Source organism: Pinus tabuliformis, chromosome 4_2, assembly GCF_031772625.1.
Source record: "Pinus tabuliformis cultivar Carrire ecotype Pingquan chromosome 4_2, CPIR1, whole genome shotgun sequence".
NCBI classification, from domain to species: domain Eukaryota; kingdom Viridiplantae; phylum Streptophyta; class Pinopsida; order Pinales; family Pinaceae; genus Pinus; species Pinus tabuliformis.
This window is the reverse complement of record NC_142304.1, coordinates 322,425,501-322,451,711: the sequence shown is the minus strand read 5'-3', so window position 1 is coordinate 322,451,711 and position 26,211 is coordinate 322,425,501. Positions and strand designations below refer to the sequence as shown.

General features: G+C 40.7%; 1 protein-coding gene and 1 pseudogene across 1 annotated transcript in view; both read right to left on the bottom strand.

Annotated features, from left to right (window-relative positions):
- The window catches only part of LOC149169255 (uncharacterized protein At4g18257-like), a 31,032-nt gene extending 18,811 nt beyond the window's left edge, over nt 1-12,221 (bottom strand). Inside the window, exon 1 of the mRNA XM_089428618.1 lies at nt 11,694-12,221. Within this exon, the coding sequence (XP_089284744.1) occupies nt 11,694-11,956 (263 nt within the window). The 5' untranslated portion in view covers nt 11,957-12,221. The remainder of the gene's footprint in view (nt 1-11,693) is intronic.
- An 8,041-nt stretch (nt 12,222-20,262) lies between these two features.
- Nucleotides 20,263-22,483, bottom strand: LOC149169254 (laccase-12 pseudogene; annotated as a pseudogene).
- Between the last annotated feature and the right edge of the window lie 3,728 nt (nt 22,484-26,211).

Here is a 26,211-nt window from a genome sequence, read left to right as displayed (position 1 = left end):
AACTGCCTTTTCAACAATTTCTGTAGCCTCTTATTTTGCTAATTATTTTTGCTTGTCAAAGGTAAATTCTGCCCACCAACTAGCTATAACTTTGGCCATTCACAACACCAGCAAGCAAAAATCAGCCTAGCAATGAAAGCAAATCAACCAGCAAAACAAAATCAGCTGGGTAAGTGAATATGGTTGCCCAAGTAGTGAACAAAACGCCCATAGGGATGTAAATTCTCCTAGGCAGTGAAAAGAATGCCCAGGGGGTGTAAATTCACCCAGGAAAATTAATTGGCCCAAGGGTATGAAAATTCACCCAAGCAATGAATAATGGGTATGTAAATTCACCCAAGTGTAGAATTGAACATACAGCTCTGTGGAAGGGGGAAAATGCCCAACAAGCAATAAAGTGTTGTGGATGACTTGTGGGCAAAGGAAAAACGACAAACAATACCCATTCGACTCAAGGAGTGAGCCAAACCAATGTTCTCTTAAACCAAAGATGAACGAAGTAGCGTACCTACACTGTGTTTACAAGACTAAGACTGTTGTAGCATTCATGAAAACATCCATAACCAAAAGTGCTCAAGCACACAATAAACTAATGAACCCACACAAGAGCCATGAAACAGGAAAATTACACACAAATTTCCACATTAATGGGCATTTCACTAAGCTGAAGAGATAATTACAGAGGGGTGAACCGTGAGCTATACAGAAATGTGTATTGTTACTCACAAACAACTAAAATATTGTATATGCCCATGGCTTAGAGGCACCTTCACTCACCATGGGCAAGCTCCTTTACTCCTTCGTCCATCAATCTTCAAGCAACTGCCCACTTTGAGCTCTCATTTCTGTTACTGCCCTCCTTGCATCTCCCTTGTTGATGTCCTCACTATAGCCTTTATTGTTTTGATGGGCTACCTTTAAAATGCCAACCAACACAATGATTCATTTCCACTTCCAATTTTCCCAAAAAAAACAAAAAATAAAACAGGATATAGTTACAAAATTTGCAAAATGTAAAGCAACTAGGTGCTTATTACAAAGTTTAGCAAGAACCCAATTCAGATCACACCTTCCCATTTGTGGGCCTTTGGTCTCCAAAAGCTTCAACTCCCTTCAATCTTCTTCTTCGATCATCAAGTAGACTTTGACAAATATCCAAGAAAGGATGCCTTTTCACATAATCCTATTGTCTATCGGATGGCTTGAGATGGCATTCACTACTGCAATAAGTCGTTGGACAGTCGCTACTCCTTAGGTTGCAAGTGAAAGCAACTCATCCTTACCATTAACCATGACTCTCTGAGCTTTCTTCTTGGCTGTTTGATTCTTAGGATGGAATTCTAGGTGAAGCCTCCAATATTTGGCCTCCTAATGTTTAATCAATCTATGGTACTATCAATAGTTCCTGCATGGACTGCTTGACCTTCTGAAGTGCCAACAACTGCTAGACTTATGACCCCTTTTCTTAAAATAGAGACAATTTATGCCATACATTTTTGGTTTGTGGTGATGTTTGCCAATTTGGTTGGTTGGACTCTCAAGAATTGGAGCAAGTTTGGACGAGGGGAATCATCTCTTCACTACCCTCTTCCAAGCCTCTACAAGCAAATTTAAGTGGCTTGCACACTCCTTTTCCAATTGCCTTTTCATCCATGTGAATGGCTTCTTTTCTGATTCTTCTTGCCTTGACAAAGGTTGTTTGAGCTGAAATTGTGCCAACTTCTTGTCCAACAAATCCTTGGCCTTCATGCTTGGGCCCCTGTTGAGCTACTATGGGGATCAAAATCCCTTGGCCTTACATGACTGACCCTTGGCCATCATATCCCATTTCCCTCATGAGCTTTGAACCAATGCCTCTATTGTGCTTCTTAGAGTCACCAAAGATCACTTGATGAAGGGTCTTCGAAGGTGAGTTACCATGCTTAATGTGCCCATGGTGCTGGCTTCCATGGTGGCAACAGAAGGAGCTTACTTGGTCTTGTCGACAATTTCTTGTACCATCATCAAGGCCTCTTCCTTCACTGCCAAATCCTGGTATAACACTGCATTGTACAATGAACCTCTCTTCTTGCCAATTAGACAGCCCAGTAAATTTCTCCCCCAACTGAAAGAGCTGCAACTTGCTTTCATCTAATTATGCCCTCATGCTGGTGAAGGATCCTTGGTGTTTGGCAAGCTCTTCTTCCAACTCATCCGCTCTGTGCCTCCAATAACAACTTTCGTCTTGGATCTGGCTATTGAAATCTCTCAGTTTTGCCAACTTCTCCCTCTTCAAGGCTCTGCCCATGGTAATTGCTTCAAGGTTTCAGATGACCCTACTCTGATACCATATGATCCATAAAAGAGACTATAGCCTGTCTGGCCTGTGGAATGAAAATTTTTATCCTTATATTTCAAGATGGATCCACATCTGGTTTGTTGCTTGTTTGTGTAATTTGAATACAATTCGTCTTCAAGAGCTACAATAGCAACAGCTTCCATAGCCTCTTCCTTTGCTAATTATTTTTGCTTGTTGAAGGTAAATTCTACCAACCAACCAACTATAACTCTGCCCATCCACAACATCAACAAACAGAAGTCAAACCAGCAATGAAAGGAAATCATCCAGCAAGGTAAAATCAGCCAAGTAAGTGAATAGCGTCACCAAGGCAGTGAATAAAACACCCAAGGGGATGAAAATTCACCAAGGCAGTGAATAAAATGCCCATGGCAGTATAAATTCACCCAGGCAATGGATAAAATGCCCAAAGATATGTAAATTCAGCAAAGTGTAGATTTGATTGCACGGCTCTGTGGAAGAGGGAAAATGCCCAGCAAGCAATAAAATGTTGTGGACAGCCTGTGGGAAAAGGAAAACTGCAAAGCAATACCAATTCAACTCAGGAAATGAGACAAACCAGCGTTCTCTCAAACCAATGAAAAAGGCAGGGTGCCTACACTGTGTTTACAAGGCTAATATTCTTGTAGCTTTCATGAAAATATCCATAGCCCTGAATGGTCAAGCACACAATAAACTAATGACCCACATAAGAGTCATGAAATTGAAACAGCGAGGAAGGAGCAAAAGGAAAGAAGGATGAGGGAAATCACCGGATAAAAGTAATCATTCAGACACTGTAGTTGCAGGCCGAACAATGCATTGCATTTCACAGGAACTCTACGGGTATAGATCAAAATCTGATTACATAGATTTCCACATTAATGGGCATTTTATTAAGCTCAGGAAATAAATGCAGAGCAGTGAGCTATACAGAGATGTGTATCATTGCTCATGGACAATAAAAGGAAAATTCCAAATGGCCCTGGCTCGGAGGCACTTTCTCGTTCATCATGGACAGGCTCCTTAACACCGTTGTCCACTGATCTTGAATAAGATTGCTGTCCTCAAGCTCTCATTTGTTGTTTTTGAACATTTTTTAGTCAAAACTCATATTCCCTCTGTTTTGGAATGACAGTAATAAAGTGTTTTTAGGCTGCTCCTTCATGATATAGGGGAGACATAGTGCCCAAAAACAAAACCTTCATATTTTTCAGAGTAAACCATGTCAAGTTACAAAATAGATAATGTTGAAAAAATGAATAGATTTAACACCTCCTCAAATCAATCATTTTATTAAATAGTTATGGGCACTGGCAAGGTAATTTTTTTGGTCTAAATTTTAATTTTTCTGTTATGAGAATTCCTAGTAGGCGTTGATTTCTTGAGTTCAACAATTTTTCTACATAGCCAGAAGCTACTATCATGAAGTCTTGAACTTCTCTTTAGAGATTGTTCAAAGCTGTATAATATTGTTCAAGTATGGTTTTCATTGTTGATATTGTGTCTTGTACAGTGTACATAAGCTGGTATTTACATATCAATACCAAAGCAAGCCACTGTAAAGTGAAGAGGCATAAAGGCACAATCTTGTATCGGTGCCTACTATCAGGTTTTATTGTGGTTCGATTGATGACTGGTAATGGCAACAGTTGAGCACTTGTTTGAGGACTTCAAATCATCTTTTTTCTTCAATTTTACAACCATGCAATCCTCACTGCTGTCTTTGATTGATTGGTCATCGCAACAGTTTCTGCATTTGACAACTTTGATAGTACCGTTGATTGTTGTTCCCTTTTTGCATGTGTGCAAGAAAAAGACAATTCATGATGGGAAGACCAACTAGATGTTGGAGCTCTGTTAAAATTGGCAACTAGGGCCAAACTCCATGTGGGTCATCTTATTTATGGTAGCTGATATTTTTCTTGGACTTCTCTCATCGAGAGGTGTAGGATTGATCTAAGATCATCCGATTCCGATAAGTATTCATGGAGTTATGAATTTATTTGTGTTATAAGACAATTTGTCAAGGTCGGCCAGCAACTAAACTGCCCCCACTTATGCTCCACGTTTTGGTATAAATACAAGTGCCTTGCAAGTCATTTGTACACACAACTCTCTTGAGATTTCTTCTTCTCCACTTGTTTTTGGTTTTAGTGGAAAGAAGAATCTCTAAGGGAAAAATGCAGGTCTAGAAGGAGACCCTATACAAAGCAAAGAAGGATGCCCTAACCGCTGTCATCTTGGAGCCCTAGCTGCAGGTCTTGTGAAGGTTTGGCCGCAGTTCAAAGGGAGATCTGTCCACTATTTAAGGGAGCTTCAATAGCCCTAATCTTGGAGCCCTAGCCGCAGTCTATTCATAGACTAACGCAGTCCTATCATGCCCTAAACGCAGGTCATATCAAGCCCTAGCTAAACGCAGTCATGCCCTAATCCATACACTGTTTTGGAAGGGTTTGAGACAACCCTTAGGCACAGCAAAAGGGATGCCCTGGCCGCAGTAAAGAGGGTCATATACAAAGTCAAAAACTGCTCCTATATGCTGCCCATAACTGCTCCTATACACTGCCCATAACTGCTCCTATACGTTGCCCTAATCTATACACAACAAGGCAGCCCTAACCACAGCAAAGAAGACAGGCCAGCAGAGCTATCGAAGGGATCTATACGTTGACCTAAAGAAGCCCTTACCTTTGTCATGGATGAAGTTTAACGCAGCTATGGAGGAGGCCTTAGCAAGCCCTAGTCGCAGTCCTAGCAAGCCCTAGTTTGTGGGTTAAACAGGGCACCGAGTTGCTGAAAGGAAGGCCAAGTTGCTTGCTGGGAAGACCGAATTAGGAGACCTCTCGCAGGTCTGTTTGGGCACTGTTTTGTGGACAGAATTCTTGTATCGTTTTGGTCATATGCTACAGGTGGACTGTGTACCGCAGGCCATAGCACCACAGTTACGATCTGCATCGGGAGGATTAAGGGCTAGTATATGCCCAGAACAGCAGCGTACTAAGTGTGGAGTCTCATGAAGGTGTGCCAGTCTTTGAGGGTTGTTTGTGGACTGTTAGATGGGTTTGTAAGGGCTGTTGCAGCATGACCAGATGCCCTAACCAATCACAGTATAAACAGCAGTGAAAGCACACAATTGGGACAGCAGCTATGGCATGGCTCAATTGGGATAGCAGCTGTGATGGGACAGCAGCAATAGCCAATTGGGACAGCAGTACGGTAAGCAATATGCATGGCAGCATGATAGCAATGATGGCATCGTACAGCAATGTTACAATGACAGCATGATAGCAGCAATGTTACAATGATGGCATGGGACAGCAATGTCACAATGGGACAGCAGCAAAGGCATGCTAACAATGAAGCAGCAGTATGGTAAGCAAGGTGCAGTAAGCACATGGTGGCAAGCATGGTGCAGCAAGCACATGGGACAGTATGGCAAACATGGTGCACATGATGCAGTACAGCGATGGGTATAGTCATGATTAGTGAAGTATGATGAGATGCAGCATAGTAATGATGGGTGCAGCATGATGATGAGGAGCAGCGCAATGATAGGTGCCGCATGGTAAAGGAGTCACCTGGGAGAATCAGTTGAAGCAGCATGTCTTCCACTGAGTTCAGCTACCTCATGTATCATCTACTTAGAGATGATCTATGCTCTTACTTAGATAAGTCAAAGTGTTGACTTTTGTTGTAAATGTACTATCTCTCTCTCTCTCTATTGAACTATTGAAGAATATATAAAAAGAATTGATCAAGGGTTTCCCCACATTGGTGTTTGTCCCTGACTAGTGCCACATCTTGTGTCCTCTTGTCTTGGCTTGTCTTCTGCAATTTATGTTTATGTTCTATCTGCAGTTTACTTTAATGTTGATGTGATTGCTAATCTGGAAAAGATATTGATCTAATTGTGAAAATTGAAATAAATCGCTCTAAGCATAGGACATATCTAAAATTAACATGGTATCAAAGCTGAGGTGAAGACAAATCCGAAGCAAGAGTGAAAGAGCAATCACCGAAGACAGTTGGGAAAGGACAAAAGGCTCAATGGGAAGTACGGATCTAAGGGTGGAAGGAAAGGCTGATGCCTTGTTTGTAATAAGTTCGGCCATTATGCAAAGGAGTGTCCGAGATAGGGGCACATCACTTGATGATGATAACAATCATTCTAGGGGCATCTTCAATAATCGGAGGAATGACAGGTAATGCAAGTCATCAAGGAAACAGCTGACTCTTCAAAGAAAGCAAGGAACCCCATGTATGAAGAATCAAATGTTGTTTCTAATAAGATAAAGAAGCGTTATCTTGTAGTGGCCCTCTCCTTCAGAGTCTTTGGGAATCTAGCTTATTGATTGTAGTGCTTCAAAACACTTCAACAGATAGAAGGGTGCTCTCTCTCATTTGGTAGAGATGGAAATAATCGTGGAATTATACTTGGAGTTGATGCCACCTATCCCGGAAAGGGTGTAGGGAATGTTACCTCTCAATTGAATGAAGGTAACTCGATTCATTTAAAAGAAGTTCTTTATGTACCTGATCGCAAGAAGAACCTGGCGTCCATTTCGGCAATGGAAGTCAAAGGTTTCAGGGTGGCATTCATCGATGGAAAGGTAGATGTTTGAAAATAGAATTTTCAAAGATGCTTTTACTCATGGGTTCAGGGTTGGCAATTTGTATTGAGTTGCAGGATGATCCATTGGGGATCATGTCAGTTGTCACATCTCATCTATAACACCAGAGTCTACTTATTATGGGACCCTACCTGATGTGAGTCAGATGGTGACAGGGATACCTAAATTCAAAAATAGCACGAAGGTACATGTCTGAGATGTATTAGAGGAAAATCTTACAAGGGGACCATTCCCCTAATGTAGCAGGTCCACTGGTTTGGAACAACCCGAGGGTTTTGAGATTCATGATTGGGAATCTCATGTATGTAGATGGAAGAAAGCCCTCTATGGCTTGAGGCAAAACACCCCAGGCTTAGAATGAGAGGATTGATATATGTCTGATGAAGTTGAGATTCACTAGGAGTGAAGTCGATCCAAACCATTGCTTGAAGGTTGTGGATGATAGACCTCTCATACTAGCACCTTATGAGGACGACTTCTTTCTGACAGGTGCAAACCCTCTCATTTGCAAAAGTAAGAGCCAAGGAGTTGGATTCTGGATTTGGAATAGTGAACTGCAAGCCCGTGACTACCTCAATGGAGTTTAACTTTCAAAAGTTATGTGGTAGTGATGCCAAACCAGATTTGGGAAATGCCTCTGAGTTTCATAAACTCATTCGCATTGATGTTCTTGGAGAACTTCCATCTGGATATATGTTTTGCAGTTAGCATGATGAGCTCATATACAGTTGAGCCTCACTAGATTGATGCCAAGAATCTTCTGAGATATCTTCAGGGCACGATCTCTCATGAATTGAGATACACTGCCGGAAATGTGAAGCTGCATGATTATTCTGATGATGATTAGGCAGGCAGTGTGGAGGATCGCGAGAGCACTTTTGGGCGCTGACTCTCTTTGGATTCTGCTTGATATCCTGGATAAGCAAGAAGCAGAAGATGGTTGCTTTGAGCACCGCTGAGACCGAATACATAGCTACAAGTATGATCTCGTGTGAAGCTGCATGGTTGTGGAAGCTCTACAATGAGCTGTTTGTACACATGATGGATACCACTATGATCTTCTGTGTCAACCAGGGGTGGCAGGGGGGGGATTCGATTGTTAAGGAAACTTGTATTCAATGATTGCTCCAGCATATAGACATCAAATACTACCTTATCTGGGATATGGTACATTGATGAGCAAGAAGGCTCCATCGCATTGAGACGGATGTACAGGTCACAGACATTTTGTCGTAGCCCCAGGGAAAGGTCAAATTTGTGACTTTCCCGAACAACTTGGAGTTGTTGAGAGACCCTCTTATGAGGGTCCTGCATAATGCATGCATTGAGCTCTGGGAGCTCCGGGGGGCTTGGGGTACTTCTTGGAGCAACAAGCGACCATAGGGCGCCTCACCCTCCCGTAATGGTGCGCTGTGTACAGGGTGAATGGTTCAGCCTTCCCCTGTGATACCCCGTGGTGACTTATGGACAGGATGAGTGGTTCTCCTGTCAAGGCATCCTACCCATGCAGTCTGGGACTCATGGGAAGTACCTCTCATCTGGCCAATGAGTAGGGAAATGGGGTTAGGGACCATAATAGTACTATCGATGGGTGCATCGTTGTATCTACCGTACTCCCTATGCTAGGATGACCTCCATTGATCTGGGATCAGTATGAGTGGTTTGAGACACTCTCTTTTGATATTGATCTGAGATCAATTGGAACTGACTTCGGGTCAGTAAGAGTGGTAAGGCTCACTCTCTTGGAACAGATCTGGGATCAATAAGAGTGGTATGACACACTCTTCATACAGAACTGACTTCGGGTCAGTAGAGAATGGTATGAGACATTCTCGATCAATTCGTCTTCTTCATGGTTCAGCAAAGCCAAGCAATGCAAGTCATTGTTGGCAGAGATAGTACAGTCTGGCCGATGGATCAGCGGATGGAGTTCTCCCTAGTTGAGAGGAAGTGTTAAAATTGGCAACTAGGTCCAAACTCCATGTGGGTCATCTTATTTATGGCAGCTGATATTTTTCTTGGACTCCTCCCATTGAGAAGTGTATTCATGGAGTTATGAATTTATTTGTGTTATAAGACAATTTGTCAAGGTCGGCCAGCAACTAAATAACACCCACATGTGCTCAACGTTTTAGTATAAAAGGAGATGACTTGAGAGTCATTTCACACACACTTCTCGTTTGATTTCTCTCCACTCGCTTTGGGTTTTAGTGGAAGAAAAATCTAGGAGTGGAAGCCCTAGACATTGGAGGAAAGGAGGTTGCCCTAGCCGCAGCAAAGAAGACAAGTCAGCGAAGCTATGGAAGGGATCTATACGTTGACCTAAAGGACCCCTTACCTTTGTCATGGATGAAGTTTAATGTTGCTATGGAGGAGGCCTTAGCAAGCCCTAGCCGCAGTCCTAGCAAGCCCTAGTTTGTGGGTTAAATAGGGTACCGAGTTGCTGAAAGGAAGGCCAAATTGCTTGCTAGGAAGACCGAATTAGGAGACCTCTCTCGCAGGTCTGTTTGGGCACTGTTTTGTGGACAGAATTCTTGTATGGTGTTGGTCGTATGCTACAGGTGGACTGTGTGCTAGGCCACAGGCCATAGCACCACAGTTAGGGTCTGCGTAGGGAGGATTAAGGGCTAGTATATGCCCAGAACAGCAATGTACTAAGTGTGGAGTCTCATGAAGGCTTGCCACAGTCTTTTTGAGTTGTTTGTGGACTGTTAGATGGGTTTGTAAGGGCTATTGCAGCACAGTATAAACAGCAGTGAAAGCACACAATTGGGACAGCAGTTACAGTATAGCAACAGCAGTGATGGGACAGCAGCAATACAATTGGGACAGCAGTACGATAAGCAAGATGCATGGGCAGCATAGCAATGATGGCATGGTACAGCAATGTTACAATGACAGAATGATAGCAACAATGTTACAATGATGGCATGGGACAGCAATGTCACAATGGGACAGCAGCAAAGGCATGCTAACAATGAAACAATAGTATGGTAACCAAGGTGCAGTAAACACATGGTGGCAAGCATGGTGCAGCAAGCACATGGAACAGTATGGCAAACATGGTGCAGCAATGGCACATCATGCAATACAGCGATGGCTACAGTCATGATTGGTAAAGCATGATAAGATGCAGCATAGTAATGATGGGTGCAGCACAGTGAAGTGCAGCATGATGATGAGGAGAAGCACAATGATAGGTGTCGCATGGTGAAGGAGTCACCTGGAGAATTAGTTGAAGCAACATGTCTTCAACTGAGTTCAGCTACCTCATGTATCATCTACTTAGAGATGATCTATGCTCTTACTTAGATAAGTCAAAGCGTTGACTTCTGTTGTAAATGTACTATCTCTCTATCTCTCTCTGTTGAACTATTGGAGAACATATAAGAAGAATTGATCAAGGGTTTCCCCACATTGGGGTTTGTCCCTGGCTGGCGCCACATCTTGTGTCCTCTTGTCTTGGCTTGTCTTGTGCAATTTATGTTTATGTTCTATCTGCAGTTTACTTTAATATTGATGTGATTGCTAATCTGGAAAAGATATTGAGCTAATTGTGAAAATTGAAACAAATTGCGCTAAGCATAGAACATACCTAAAATTAACAAACTCTTGTTCAGACTTTAGACCCTCTTGTTCAAAAAGCATGCAGCTATTTCTCTTTGGTCGGCATCTTCGTCAGATCACACTCAACCTCAACAGGACTCATTACCGTCTACTATATCCAGACTGTTTCTTGACAGTACTATAGGAATTCAGCTCCAATACTTGATCGCTTGTGCCTAATGGAAACCTTTGCTTGCTTTGCCGGTTTCAAAGAAGTTCGTGTGAAGATTGTGGCTTTCTTGGAGGCCATTTTTTAAATGACTCTAACTATGTTCAGTTCTTTTAATATTTTTTTAGCATATGTAATTTTATTATACATATCACTAGTATGACAAACTCTTAATGAGTGTGTGCTGTGTATTTTTTATGTAATCACTTTAACTAAACCGACCAAAACCAATCTTCTGGGCTGTATTCTAGTGGCAAGTTAGAATGCTTGCCACTATGATGACCCAGATTCAAAACCTAGTGGGCATTCTCATCAAGTTAAAGCAATTGACCAAAACCTTCACAGGTGTCGGTCATGTTAACCCAGCAACACTGGCTCTGTGCTAACTTCTAAGGCAGAGAAGGTGTTAATGGTATTCAACCATGCTAATGAAATCTTTGTAGATAAAATCATGAGCAAGCTGAGTGGCCTCAGTACCAAGTTTATAAACTAGGAGTGCTACCCTGTCCAGTCAAACGGGTTTACTGAAGCCAAAGGAGAAAAACCTTATATTTTCCCCTCTTCTTAAAATACCTAACCATCTTATCATTCCCCCTCTTCTCAAAGTACCTGACACTTTACTCTAGGGCTTTCAGAGGTGATTACTCTAATTTAATCTCTCTATATGAGAGTATTTAATAACTCGTGCGGTGACTGGTGAGATAGACTTGGGTCATATGCTATATGGTATTTAGTATCAACTCTTAATCAAATGTCCATGAACTCTTGTGGCTTTAGGGTTACTGTGGCAGAAGAACGATACGTGATGAAATCTTTGGACATCCAAGCACCCAAGTATGCTTAATTAAAAATAAATAAAATAGTTTGAAAATCAGAACGGTGAATCAGATGGCATGTTGAAGGACCATAAGAAACCCTGTAACAGCAAAGGATTGAAAAGTAATTTTAGAAAGAAATAATTCGGTACCTGTGAGCTCGATCTTCAACGCCGGAGTTCTTGTTGGAGAAGATATCGTGAGGGGCATTATTCCTCTTCCTTGCGCGGTGCAAATCAACGTCAGGGGCGGCGTCCTTGTTGCGCTTGGCTTCCTCTTGGGTTTTGTAAAGCTGAGCCCTCAGTTCTAAAAGCGAAGACACGCCCACCCCTTCTATGGCCTTCTGTTTCTTGGGCATAACCCCCGACTCTGTCAGCCATCCCAGCGACCCAATTCTCTTCTTATTCGCATCCATTATAATTCAATTCAATCGGCGATGCTATCGCATTTATGCTCGTCCTTCAGAGTCTCCAATGCCCTTCACGCCTGCCTACGCCGCGCTTCTGCAATTCCCACAGTATGTTTCGGCTTTCCTCGATCTGTTAGTCTTTCATATCAATCCAGACGAAAGAAACCAAATGAATACGAGTCGAATAGCATGTTACGCTACACCTAAATTTTGGATCGGCGGCAGAAGATATCGCTTTTTCTGGGACTTCTAACATTAAAAAGTATAATGGCTTCCTTAAGCGACTTCTAACATTAAAAAGTATAATGGCTTCCGTATTAGGAGATAGACGACATTTTTTTTTTTCAGTAAGAAAAGCTGATATTATATTATATTATATTATATGAGAGATATAAGAGTTTAAATATTTACATCGAAAAAAGACCTATTGAATTTAGTTAAAATGGAATCAGCATGGGAGAAATCCAGTTATATGATAAGATTATCAAGCTGTGACAAAATGATCTGGGGGACCTCCTATGAATAAAAACCAGTTGATCATAGAGAACAGGAAACATAAGCATGTTCAATAGCATCATAACACCACTCATATACACAAGATATGCAAAAGCAGTCGCATATGATCATAATGCGCCAAGGGAAACCTGTGAAGAACAAAAATGTACCTAGAAATCTGGCAGATTAAACTCCTGGATATGATAGCTTTCCCCCTCAGAGAAAATCTGCAGAAACCATAAACCTGTAGCAGCATGAAGACCCATTTTAGACAGTGAATCGGCCTGAATATTCTTGTCCCTGCGGATATAGTGAATAGAACCTCCGACCATAGAGTCCCAGAAGAAATTGATCCTATCCATCCAGCCAATCAAATGTGGCACTGAAATATGATTTTTTCTTGAGATGAAGTCAACCATAACCTTCGAATCTCCAAATATCGAAACATGCTAAAGATCAAGGAAGAGGAAAAATTTTAATAACCCAGCGAGAGCCATGGCCTCCGCTTTACTATTGGAACCTCTCCCCCAGTTCCAGTGAATGGCGAACTGTGTATTTTCATTTATCATGATCAGGATCCCACAGCCGCATGTGCCTTGTTGTTCAGCACCGTCAAAGAACGCCTTAGGGAAGGGAGAGCGCTCCATAGATTGGTCAGAGGAATCGACCCTTTTATGATTGATAGATTTCTGTGGGAGCGCTGCGAAAGCAGCAACAATTTTAAAGATGATTTCTGAGCTGGATATTTTTGTACCGTTGAAAATGATGTTGTTACGCCATTTCCAAATGTTCCACAGGGAAAGGATGAAGAACCTTCTCCAAGTTAATTTCTATACGCTGCACCAAACGATCATTTCATTAATTGAAGCATGCGCCTTGAGTTGGACTCCATAGCAATTCTCCAGAGTCTGCCAAATTTGTTAAGATCTATAGCAATTTAAAAACAGGTGAACATTATTTTCCCCTTCTAATCTGCATAGTGGACATAAGCTCGGTCTGTGCCATCCTCGCTTCATCAAATTCTCCCAGATTAAATTCCTATTATGAAAGGTAAGCCATGCAAAATGAATCATTTTCGATGGGCAGCCATCCTTCCATAAAACTAGTGGGAAGATAGGATTGTGTGGAGATCGCTTTGAGTCAACAATGTGCTGATATACTTCTTTGACTCTTATTACATTCATCTCCTTCGAGTGGTTCCATATTAGGTAATCAGAGTCCACAGTGCGAAATATACCACAGTTTCTAAGGCCCGCCCTTATAAAATCCCACTGAAATGCGATCTTCTGAGGCATCTGTAGTGCGGTTGCATCTTTCCACAGAGGAATAGGTCCCTGCCAATCATCTATCAGCTTATCCCAATAGAAATATCCTCTTCTGTGAAGGAAATTCAAAAGAGGTTCAGGGATATTAATCTCCCCGATGCTACTCTTAAACTGGTCCTTACCAATAAGAATTTTGTTACCATTTTGAAAATGCCAGATTAAGTTCTTTAGAAAATAAGCTTCAATCTTACGAAGGCTAAGCCAAATTGAGGAACCATATGAAGCCCTGATCATTCATTTTCTGTGCCAGAAAGTTAAGCTCTTCCTTCTTAAGTATTCCTTCTGAATCATGTTACTCCATGGACCTTCACCATGAACAGCTCTCCACAGCGATTTACACAACAGGGCCCTTCCGAAAGGGTGCATATCAAGTAAACACCAACCCCCCATGCTCTTTGGTAAAGAGATACTGGCTAACTTTGTGAGATGGAATTTCCTCTTGTCTGCTTGTCCTCCCCAGATGAAATTAGCTGACAGTCTATTCATGCTTTTAAAAATACTTGCAGGGATAGAAAATAAATGTGCCCAGTAAACCGTGAGTTAGTTCAATATTGATTGCACAAGAACCACTCTTCCCGCCAGGGATAGACACCTGAATTCCCAAGCTGATATCCTCCTGTAAAATCTGTCCAGGATCCAACCCCAATCAGATTTTGAGTAACCATTAGCTTTGATCTGGAAACCCAAATACTTCATACCACAGCTGATAGATTGCACTTTTATTCCGAAAAGATCAGATAACCATTCAACAGCTTCTTGATTTGTTTCATTGTGATAGATTGCAGATTTCTCATTGTTAACTATCAAACCCGTAGCCATCTGGAAGTTTTTTATGATTTCATAGTAGCATATCCAGGTGACCCTCCAAAGCAAGCCAAATAATATGATATCATCAACAAATAAATTGTGTGAGATTGAAATGTTTCTGCATATTTTAAGGGGGCGACACATGTTTTCATTGACAGCCTTATTGATGTGCAGGCTAAGAGAATTCATTGCCAAAATAAATAACAGCGGGGAGAGTGAACATCCCTGACGAAGACCCCTTTCCGCACGAAAGAATGGGGATGGAATCCCGTTGATGATAATTGCATGGTCCACTGGCTCAACACATGCCATGATCCAGTTGATCATATTGGAATTCAGACTGATCTTTGCCAGCAAACACCTGATGAAGCCCCAATCCAGGCAATCGTATGCCTTCCAGAGGTCGATTTTGAGAATAACCGCATCACATTTTTTTGAATGAATGGCGTACAGACCCTCTTGAGTACTTGCCACAGCATCATGTATGTTTCTTCCTTTCAGGAAACCGTGCTGCTCCTTTGTTAAAAACTCTGATAAAACTCCTTTGATCCTCTCAGCTATAATCTTCGAAACAATCTTGTAAGAAATATTACATAGCGAGATCGGTCTAAAGTCCTTAAAAGTTTGAGCATCCCCCTTCTTGGGAATAAGCGCTATGTAGGTAGAGGTGAGTTTTTGATTAATGCTGCCCGCCATTCTGGTGCCCTCGACCATCCGCAACAGATCAGCTTTTATGATGTCGAAGAAATGAATGAGGAATTCTACCGTCCAGCCGTCTGGACCAGGACTCTTGTCCTTTTTGAAGGATTTCATAGTAGTAAGCAACTCATCCTCTGAAACTGGCTTGAATATTTGTTCGTTTGAAACCTCATCAAACATGCGAGGGAATAGTTCAATTCCCCATAAAATGTCCTGGATTTTGCATTTTTCCGATCTTTTATACTGATTTTTGAAGTAAGCCACCGCCTCGTCTGTTATATCCTGCTGAGAATAAAGAAAGCCCCCTTTACCATCGCTGATTTTCCATATCGAATTTTTTTCCCTTCTGAAATTAGCATAATTATGGAAAAATTTTGAATTTCTATCTCCATCTTTCATCCATGTCGCTCTACTTTTTAACCTCCAGAAGGTTTCCTCTTGTTTCATTATCACCAATTTTTTCTTATACAGATCCTTAATTCGACATCTCATTTCAAAAGTTAATGAGTCGTTAGCCATGGAATCCGCAGCACTGTCAAGCTCCATTTGAATTTCCCGAAGATCTTTTTTATTCGCTTGTCTCTTTTGGAACTGCCACTCTTTTGTTACCTTTCGGATTGATTCCATCTTTTCCCTGAAAGTAATTAAGGCAGGTAGCGATTTTGAAGACGACATCTCGGACCACGCTTTTATCTAAACACTAAGGCAATCTCTATTTATTTTAGCTTAGGTGAAATTTAGTTTGGGTTACTTTTAAGGTGAGATAGAAAAATGATTCGTGAGATGATGTCATTATGATTTTGTCACTTATAGAAGAATGATTTGTGAGATGGTGTTATTGTGATTTTGTCATGTATAAAAGAATGATTTGTGAGATGGTGTTATTATAATTTTGACAGGTTCAAGTTCAAATTTTGTATGGATAGTTTGAATTTTTATCGTGAGATTTGAATTAGTGATTTGATGAAGACTAAATTCTACACAAATTAAATGATCTAGACTTCATAGGTAAATTCCATTGTAATATTATTTCGCGGTTAGATTGAATTAGTTTAAACTACATATTTTTAAACTTTGATTTAGTGTAGAGCCTTTGTCAACTATGTCAATGTTAAAAGCGTAGTTTCAAACTCCGGTTCAATGTAAAGCCTTTGTTAGTTAGGTTAGTATAAACAATTTAATTTCAAACTCTAAGTGGATGGATAGCCTTGGTTTGTTTCCCTAAAGAAAGGTATTTAACTTTTGGAATCAGTTTCCTTCATCATGAAAGACATTTCACAAACATTTCACTTCGTCATTGAAGAGACTTAACACATGTTTTAACCTTTAACATTTATAAATAAACTTAGATTCATCTTAACTTCAAAGTTATCATATGTTTAAAGGGATCATTAAGATGTAAACTTGTATACAAGTGCAAAAAAAGTGTATCTATATTAACTCTAAATCTATCATGTGTCAAGAGGGATTAAATCTCCACAAATTTACACCTTGATAGATTTGATTTTTCATGATACCTTATAAATTCAAAATTAAGATAAACAATTACTCATTGCAATTATAAATAGCTATGTAAAAATTATATTTATAAGAAACAAATAAAATAAATATGTTATTATTCCCTGCCACAATAGGTTAATAACGTATTCAGAAAACATTGATGTTGACATTAATTTTAAATTCACCAAAAATAAAATGATGTTATCTAATGTTTACTTTTGAAAAAAAAAAAAAAAATCTTATTTTTCTACATTTTGATTGGTTAGAGTCTTATTCTATAATGATAATATGTACTTTGACATATTAATAGCAATGTACAGAAGCCAGCATCGAGCTTAGTTAACTTTAGTTACAGTGGGAAGAGACACCACAAATAAATTACGTAATTCTTATTTTTTAAGTTTTTAATATCCAATTTCTTTTTTGTTAAGTTTTTAATATCCCTCCATCGGCCAGTCCAAAGTTACGCTTTATTCATTAAAAGTTCAGGATGGACTACCGTATAACTACCATTTCCATCAAATTTAAGCGATGCCAACCACGCCTATGTTTACGTCTTTATTTATTTATGTTTGGGTATATGTATGGTAAAGTTCCAATTCAACCACCAAAAAGAAAAACTAAACGGATTTACGCTCGTTTATGAAACAAATTTTACTGCAATATGCTCAATTATTAAACAATTAATAGGGTTACAGTTGCAAGAGGCGACACGTGCAAATGTCTTGCATGCTCTTCCTTCGACCGAAATTTCGTTGGTGCGATTTATTGGTAAGCAGTCGCCATTCAATATTTTGTGGTTACAAATGTTCGAACACAAACACATACAATTGGATCCGTGGTGACATATAAAAATGACGAGACTAAATTCACACTTGGCCTTCCATAACAATCTCCATCGTGCTCACATTTAATTTCTCGACCACCACCTTTTTCTCATCTGCCGCAACAACCAGTGTTGCGTGGTTGTCTTGTTTGGTTTCAGAAAGTTCAGCAGATGCAGGTGAAACCACCCTTGAATTTTGATAGATGAAGTACACGATGAGTTGGATCATTCCCATAACAGACCCAATACCATTGGGTACCTACAATGTCAGAAAGAAGCCAAAATAAGAGAAGATAATTTTATACATAGATCGGTACTGAACCAAAACAGGCAAAAAAAATATTACAACTATGAAGATATCTCGTGTGACCATAGAGTATGCAAGCCAGGCCATTGCATTTAGAAAGTTGAATAATGAATGTAAGAATGGCATGTACTCCTCGCTTTTAGTTCTGTTAACAAGCCTCTGAAAAGCATCCAGAAAACATAGGTATTGGTCATTATGTATTACATGTATGAGCCTTTTTAAATTAGGGTAAAGTGAAACCTCATCGGGAACGTAAAAATATATTTGCATTTATAAGCGTTTGATTAAACGTTGCAGTTTATGATCCAGATTTAAACAGGAACGCAATAAAGTACAGAAATAAACACAAATACAGAGATACAACAGAAATAATACTTCATTTCATTAATGGAGAACACTGAAATATGCTTACAAACAGAAATCGAAATAAACTAGTTCGGGCGATGGTAGCTTATCTCTTAGAGAGATGTGGCGGCTACATGCCTCTGAACTGCCTTACAATGAGGCTCAAGGGCCTTTTTATTATTGAACAATAAGAGCAAACCATAAATAACCAAAACCCAAACCCGAGGAGATGTAACACCAAGAGTTTATGGGCCTGGTTGGGGTGAGTTGGACAACCAACTTCCCGAGGTAGCAACTTGGTCATATTATCTTCGTTTGATGTGCATGATAACCTATTGGAAAGATCTCTTCGAGGACTACGACGAAAAAAATGATTTTAAACAAAAAAAAAAACCACTAGTGGTAGATTTCAAAAAAAACGTTGTCTAGGGCCTCAAAACGGATCCGGAAGTTTAGGACCCAAAAAAACCGCTAAAAATAGTAAATTGTGCTACAATTAAGGAAATTGAAAAGCTGAAAGAAGCAACGGTGGGGGTCCAAGTGGAATTGACAGGTGGCCACCAATATCCACCTCGATCATTCCTCTCCCCCTTAGGAAGCAATGGTCCTCATTGCGTTGAGTTCCTCCATGAGATGAGGAAACTTCTGCTGAACTTGGTCCCTGATGAGCCACTTGCCCTGGTGAAGGAGTTGGCCTGCTTTGACAACTCGATACAATTGGATCTTCTGCTAGCGAGTGTGCTTGACCTGCGTGTCCATGCTCCAATCAGTTGCAGCTTGTTCCATGCAATATGGATTTAACTCTTTTGGTGTGAGTTGTTTTGCGATGTCGGATGTGTCTAGTAATGGTGGAAAGTATGGCCGAAGGCGATCCACATTGAACATTTGGTGCAGGCCAAGGAATGGGGGAATGTTGAGCTTAAATGCATTGTCCCCCACAACCTTGGTAATGGTGTAAGGATGTAGCATAAAAACTATGCTGAAGCACAAAAGAGTGATAGCTTGTAGACTTGAATGTAAAAATACACACAGGTATTTGTAATAATAATTTATTATTACATATATAATTGTATAAGATATAAGATGATTTGAAAGTTACAATGAGGAATCTGCTTTTATACCTCAACAGGTGACCTTTCGTGAATGGGCATGTCTTTTAGACATGCCTTTTCACTTAATTTAATGACTAATTAACCTAAATAATATTTAATTATTTTAATATTTATATTTATTTTATTTATCTAATTGTTATGAATTATATTCATAACATAGCCTCTTCCTTCGGAAGCTTTGTCCTCAAAGCTTTAATGCTTGGGTTTTTCTTCACTTAGTGTATGTCGTCTTCGATATATATAGTCTGGCCATCCTCTTCTTATAGCTCATCGGTAATATTTCCTTAAATTTTTTATTTATTATTATTTTTTTTATTTTATTTTTTTATCAATAATATTACCTAGGAATTTTTTATTTTTTTTAATTAATACTCAATTTTTTTTTTACAAGTCTATTTTTTTTAACTCTTTTATTTTATTTTATTTTTTTATAACTTCAATTTTTTTTTATATATTTCTTTTTAATAATAATTATTTTTTCAATATAATAATTATTATTATTTTATATAGCTTCTTTTTTTATTAATGAATTATATCATATAATTAATAATTATAAAATTTTATAATTATAAACTATACAATATAATGATTAACTTTATAATCAACTAATCCAACTAACCTCGTAAGTCCATACGGTTGTTTTAAAAATGGTTGTGCATATGGTGGCCTGAACGGTGCAACGATTGACTATGCTTTGGACCATTTTTAGCGGACCCGTCGTATCACCGAGGGTCATGTAGGTATGACCCAGCGTTTTGACCGTGGGCATAATAGTTGTTATTTTAAAGAACATAAAATGGAGCATTCATTTCCAAAGGAAAAGAATTTATCTTCTCCTGAATGAATAAAAACGATGAGGACGAATGGCTTTGCAAAATCTTTATTTCGACGGGAAAGGAAAAGTATATGGTGTACGAATGGCTTTGAAAAGTCCTAAACAAATAGTTTAATGTGACTCGAATAAAGCAATTAACTCGTTGTGCCGCTGTCGACGTTGGGTAAGATAAGTTGCTGGTCAATTTCTGAGCACCGTGGAAGATCTCGCGGAGGCCGCTGAAGGCTTGATCCATAATCTGGTCCATTCTCAACTACAAAGGCCATGGCCAAACCCCATGTTATGTGTACATCCAGATGGCAATGGAACATCCAGACACCAGGGTTGTCGGCTACAAATCTTATAGCCGTCCATCCATTGACCGGAACGTTTACAGTGTTGCGCTTTGGGGGATCAACCAGGTTGAAGTGTTTTGGGTCTCTTCTTGGATTATAATTGCCAAATCCTGTTCCTACGATGTAGAAGTCATAGCCATGGAGATGAATGGGGTGGCTTTCACCTGCAACGATATTCGTTCCCTGAAGTATCACTTGCACCGTTGTGTTGTATTTCAGCACTTTCACTCTCGTGTCTTTTACAGGAGACCACAGGCTTGTGCTTATGTTCTCTGCGGTATAATCGAATTGCACCAGAGGGTTATCCGGGAAGTTGTCGGTGAATACGCCTTTTATGCCGAAATAGTGTGCTTGAAGCATTGACACTGTTGATGGCAGAACAAAAGAAAATTTATTCATACTTGCTTCCAATCTTGTTCCATTGAACAACCCAATTCCCACAGTGTAGAGCAGATTCTCTTTAACGGTCTGAGGGACAGAGACTGGGTGCTGGGGCGAGGCCAAGCTTCTCAGAGCCGCGTTGAACTGTGTCATAGATTTAGTGTCGTTAAAGAACGGTAGATCGGGCATCTGTGGAGATGAGGAAGTGGAGTTAACTCCAACGTATTCCAAAATGGCAGTGGTTGTGGTGTTATCGAAGGCAACTCCTTGCCCACTGGAATATGCGCGCGCAGCCATGTAGTAACTGCCTATACATTGATCAGCAGTAACAAGTACGTCTGTAGTCTGCCCAGGGCCGAGCATCAGAAAATTGGTCTGAACAGGCTTTGTATACAAAGCATCCACAGCTACAACGGTCATTGAATGATTTGCCACCGCGAAGAATAGGTCATTGTTCATTGCAGCATTGATAACGCGTAGAAGATTGGTTTCTCCTGCCTTCACTCGAATACGAGTAGTATCTGATATAAAAGCAAGCCTTTCGTTCCAAATATCTTTCAATTTCCTCTTCAAATTCCAATTTTCAACGCTCAAAACTTGTCCTCTTGATTTCTCTAGTTTTTTTATCTGTTTCAGCAGGTGGTTCTCTTCTGCTCGCGTATTGCGTCCTCTCTTAAATTGTGCTTCTAGTTTTCTAACCGCTAGATCAATCTCGGGTTCAGATGAGGGACTATTATGGTTATCGCTTTCCTGCAATGACTGACCATTACCTGGAAGCCCGCCTCGCTTCTTGATAGGTCTTGTCTCATCATCCTCTTTACCATCCCAAAAAGATTGAAACTGAGTGACTATCTTTCTATGTTTATGGTTGCGATCATCATCATATTCATGTGGATCTTTGTTTTTAGGATCATAATCTGTATTTGACATAACCCCCTCTTCAAAATTTTCCATATTCATATCATCAACTTTATTTATATCATTGTCATATTCAACACTAAAAACATTTTGATCGAATTCTTCTTCTTTCGCATTTTCCTCTTGACATGCTTTAACTTCTGCAATTGTTTTTTTTAAATGCTGAAATGCTTATTGAATACTAAAATGTTCAACATAATTAGGACGTGAACATAACGATACATTGTGTGACGAACTACGTTCAAAGGCCCGCATGATTATATCGTGTGCCATGGCTCCGATACCACTGATAAGCTACCTGACAAATCAATGACCAGCAACCTCATCAAGTTGTACAGTTTTGGCTACTGAAGGTTCATGCTCCGAATCTTGAATCAGTATTCCCATTTTAACTGACTCCATTCCTTCTGGACCATCTGTTGTTTGGACTTCTTCCACACGCTCCTTCTCTTTAAAGTTTTCAGATGGATGCAAGTCATCTTCCTGCTCATGATAATCTCCATTTGTAACTTCTGCAATTGATTTTTTCAAATGCTGAAATGCTTCTTGAATTTCACTAAAATGTTCAACGTGTTCACGATGTGAATGTAATGGCACATTGTGAGGCGAACTGCATTCAAAGGCCTGCATGATTATATCGTGTGCCATGGCTCTGATACCACTGTAGCATAAAAACTATGCTGAAGCACAAAAGACTAATAGCTTGTAGACTTGAATGTAAAAATACACACAGGTATTTGTATATATATATATATATATATAATTGTATAAGATATAAGATGATTTGAAAGTTACAATGAGGACCCTGCTTTTATACCTCAGCAGATGACCTTTCGTGAATGGGCATGTCTTTTAGACATGCCTTTTCACTTAATTTAATGACTAATTAAACTAAATAATATTTAATTATTTTAATATTTATATTTATTTTATTTATCTAATTGCTATGAATTATTTTCATAACAAAGGACCATATCGGAGTGGTCTAAGTTTCCGATAGGCTCCGGTAAGGCGTTCCTTTTGCAAATGCAACCAGACTTTGTTGCCCACCTAAAACTTGTGTGGCACCCGATGTTGATCATGTCGCTACTTGTACTTGGCATTTGATTTCTCCACAATGTCGTGGACCTGCTAGCGAATATGTTGGATGTGCTCAATGAAGTTGTTTGCCTTATCTATTTCGGACTAGACATGAGTCGAATTTGCCTGAGTAGCTGCAAATGGCATGGGCACACCAATGGTACATAGTGATTGAAATCCCAAGCCCACTTGAAAAGGTTTGTGGCCAGTCGAGCTGTGGAGAGCCCGGTTATAGTTGTGCTGAACATAGGGGAGGCTCTCATCCCATGTGCGTGGATGCTTTGAGTTGTACATGCGCAGAATATGTACGATCATCCTATTGACAACCTCTGTTTGGCCATCAGTTTGGGGATGGAAGGTTGTGGACTTAGTGAGTTTGGTGTCCAACATCAACTAGAGACTAGACCTGAGGAGTATGTTGTCCCGATCTGAGATGATAGACTTTGGGATCCCAAAGTGTACCCACACTCGTTCAAAGAAGAGTTTAGCAGTGGCTTCTGCTGTGATATTCTTCTTGCAGGCCGCCATAATGGCCATCTTCGAGAACCTGTCGATGACCCCAAAAACACAATTGTTTCCATGCTTAGTAGAAGAAAGGCCCGACATGTAATCCATGGAAATGGATTCCCAAGGTCGACTAGGGTACGCAGAATGGTATATAAGCCTTGCCTCTTGATGGTCGCTTTGGCAATGGCGCAGGCAGTGCAGGATCTGATGTACTTCTCGACATCCTGTTGAAGATTCGGCCAGTAGAAATACTTCTGCAGTATTGCCAAATGCCTGACAGCCTCACTGTAGTGTGCTTCCCAAATCATCTTGGCACGCTTGCTTGAAGGAACACAAAGGTGACCCAGGTGGCATAACAGGGCATCCTGGAGGTGAAAATCTGGAACATGCTGACCCTCCAAGAGTGTCTGGTGTGTGTGGTCGAATCTGGGTCACTTTAGTAGAGAAGTGGCCAACTAGAAGTCTTGTGCCCACAAGAGTTGAGCACGATGGTTAACACCATGATCGATGGTCGACTGAGGCAATCTGCAACATTATTGGTGTTGCCCTTCTTATACTTGATATTCAAATGGAACTGTTGCAGGTATGTTGACCACTTCTGGTGGCGATCATTCTACAACTTCCCTTGGGTCTGTATGAACTGCAGGAGTCGGTGGTCTGTGTGGATGACCATTTCCTTCCCCAAAATGTAATGCGTCCATTGTCGGCAGACCTGCACAATGGAATACATCTCTTTTTCATAAGTGGGATACTTCCAGGCTGTGTTTGAATGTGTCTCACTATGATATGCCACTAGATGCCTGTGTTGAGTAAGGACTGCCCCAATAGCATAGTTAGAGGCATTTGTCTCGATCTCAAATGGTTGTTGCAAGTCTGGTAATGCGAGCACTAGTGCTAAGTAGAGGCGATGTTTCAACTCTGTGAATTCCTTCTGTTGAGGCTCAGACCAAAAGAATTTTGCTTTCTCTCCTCCCTTGGTGACTTGACTCAAGGGCCAAGTGATATGAGAAAATCCCAACACGACCCTGTGGTAGAAGTTGGCGAGACCCAAAAAACTGCGAAGCTCTGTCAAAGTGGTTGGAGATGGTGAATCCCGAATGACTTCGATCTTGGCTGGATCTAGATGCACCCCCCATTCATCAATAATGTATACCAGATATTGAACCTGGGTCATGCCAAAAGTGCATTTCTCCAAATTAGAACATAACTTGTGTTGTTGCAGTGTTTGGAGAACCTGTCGGATGTGGTGGAGGTTCTCTTCCCAACTCTAGCTAAATATCAGGATGTCATCCAAGTATACCACTACAAATGAGTTGGTGAATGGCCACAATATGTCATCCATTAGCCTCATGAAGGTTGCAGGATCATTTGTCAACCCAAAATGCATAACCAACCATTCGAAAAGGCCCTCCTTGGCTTTGAAGGCAGTCTTCCACACATCAGAGGGTTCGATTAGTAGCTGGTGATATCCCGACTTAAAATCGATCTTGCTGAAATATCTTGCCCCCTTCAGTTGGTCCAAAAGGTCATCAATCCGTCGGATTGGGTACCTATTTCGAACAATGATCTTGTTCAACGCCCAATAGTCAATACAAATTCTCCAAGTCCTGTTATTCTTCTGTACCAACACGATCGGACTACCACAAGGTGATGAACTTGGTCGAATGTAACCTTTCTGCGACAACTCCTGAATCTATCTCTTGATTTCATCGTTCTCCATAACAAAGCGTCGATAGATTGGTCCATTGGGCAATGACGCACCTGAGGTTAGGTCGATGGAGTGCTTGACCTGACAGTGCAGAGGAACCCCTGCGAGGGAGGGGAAGATGTCCTCGTACTCCTCCACGACCTTGTCCATCTGTAGTTGTCGTGCGGAGGGGCCATGTCTAGAGGTTGTGGCCACCATATTCTTCTTTCCTTAAGGACGTATCATCAGGAAAACAAATTTCCCTATTTTGGAAATGAGCTTACTGCATTTCTTTGCAATAACCAAAGAGATGGCGGTAGGCGGTGCTACCTCCTGTATCCTGTACAACTTATTTCCCAAAGTAACAATAATAACATGAGGCCTTGATTCATACACAGCATGTCGCTTCCACAAGTATGGCTGGCCTAATAATACATCACAAACATCAAGGGGAGCAATGTCACACAATACCTCATTCGTGAAGGGCTTGTTGTTGTATGGAAGGCGACACTACTGGCTCATGCGAAGATCCTGTCCTTGGTGAAGCCACCCGATGGTGTACGGTTGTGGACGTGTTGTGGTCGGTAAGCCTAGTTGCTTCATGGCCTCTACCGAAATGAGGTTCTTTTGGCTCTCGTTGTCGACAATGAACTGTAGCGGGGAGCCCTTTACCCACATCTGGGAGTGGAAGAGGCACTCCTCCTCCTCTGGATCTTCGTGGTGGCAATGATGGCGTTGAGCTCCGCATCGATAATATGATTCCCTTTGTCATTCCCTTTTTCAGGTTCTAACTCAGAGTCAAAACATGCATCTAATTCTGAAGCCTTTGGCTTGGCCACCAGTGATTGCTTGGCCCGACACTCACTTGTGTTGTGAGTGGAGCTCTTATGGAACTCACACCACTTCCCCATGTCCTTTTTCTGCTTTGCGGCGCTGTTCTTTGCTTACGGCTTTGGCGGGTTTCCCTCAGTCGCCCCGCCTTGGCTTTGTCCTTTGTTTTGCAGTTTGGGGGCACCTTTCCCCTGCTTCAAATTCGCATATCCAAAGTCTCGCTTCTTCTGTTTAAACTTCTGCTCGATCTTGACGACATATTAGTATGCCA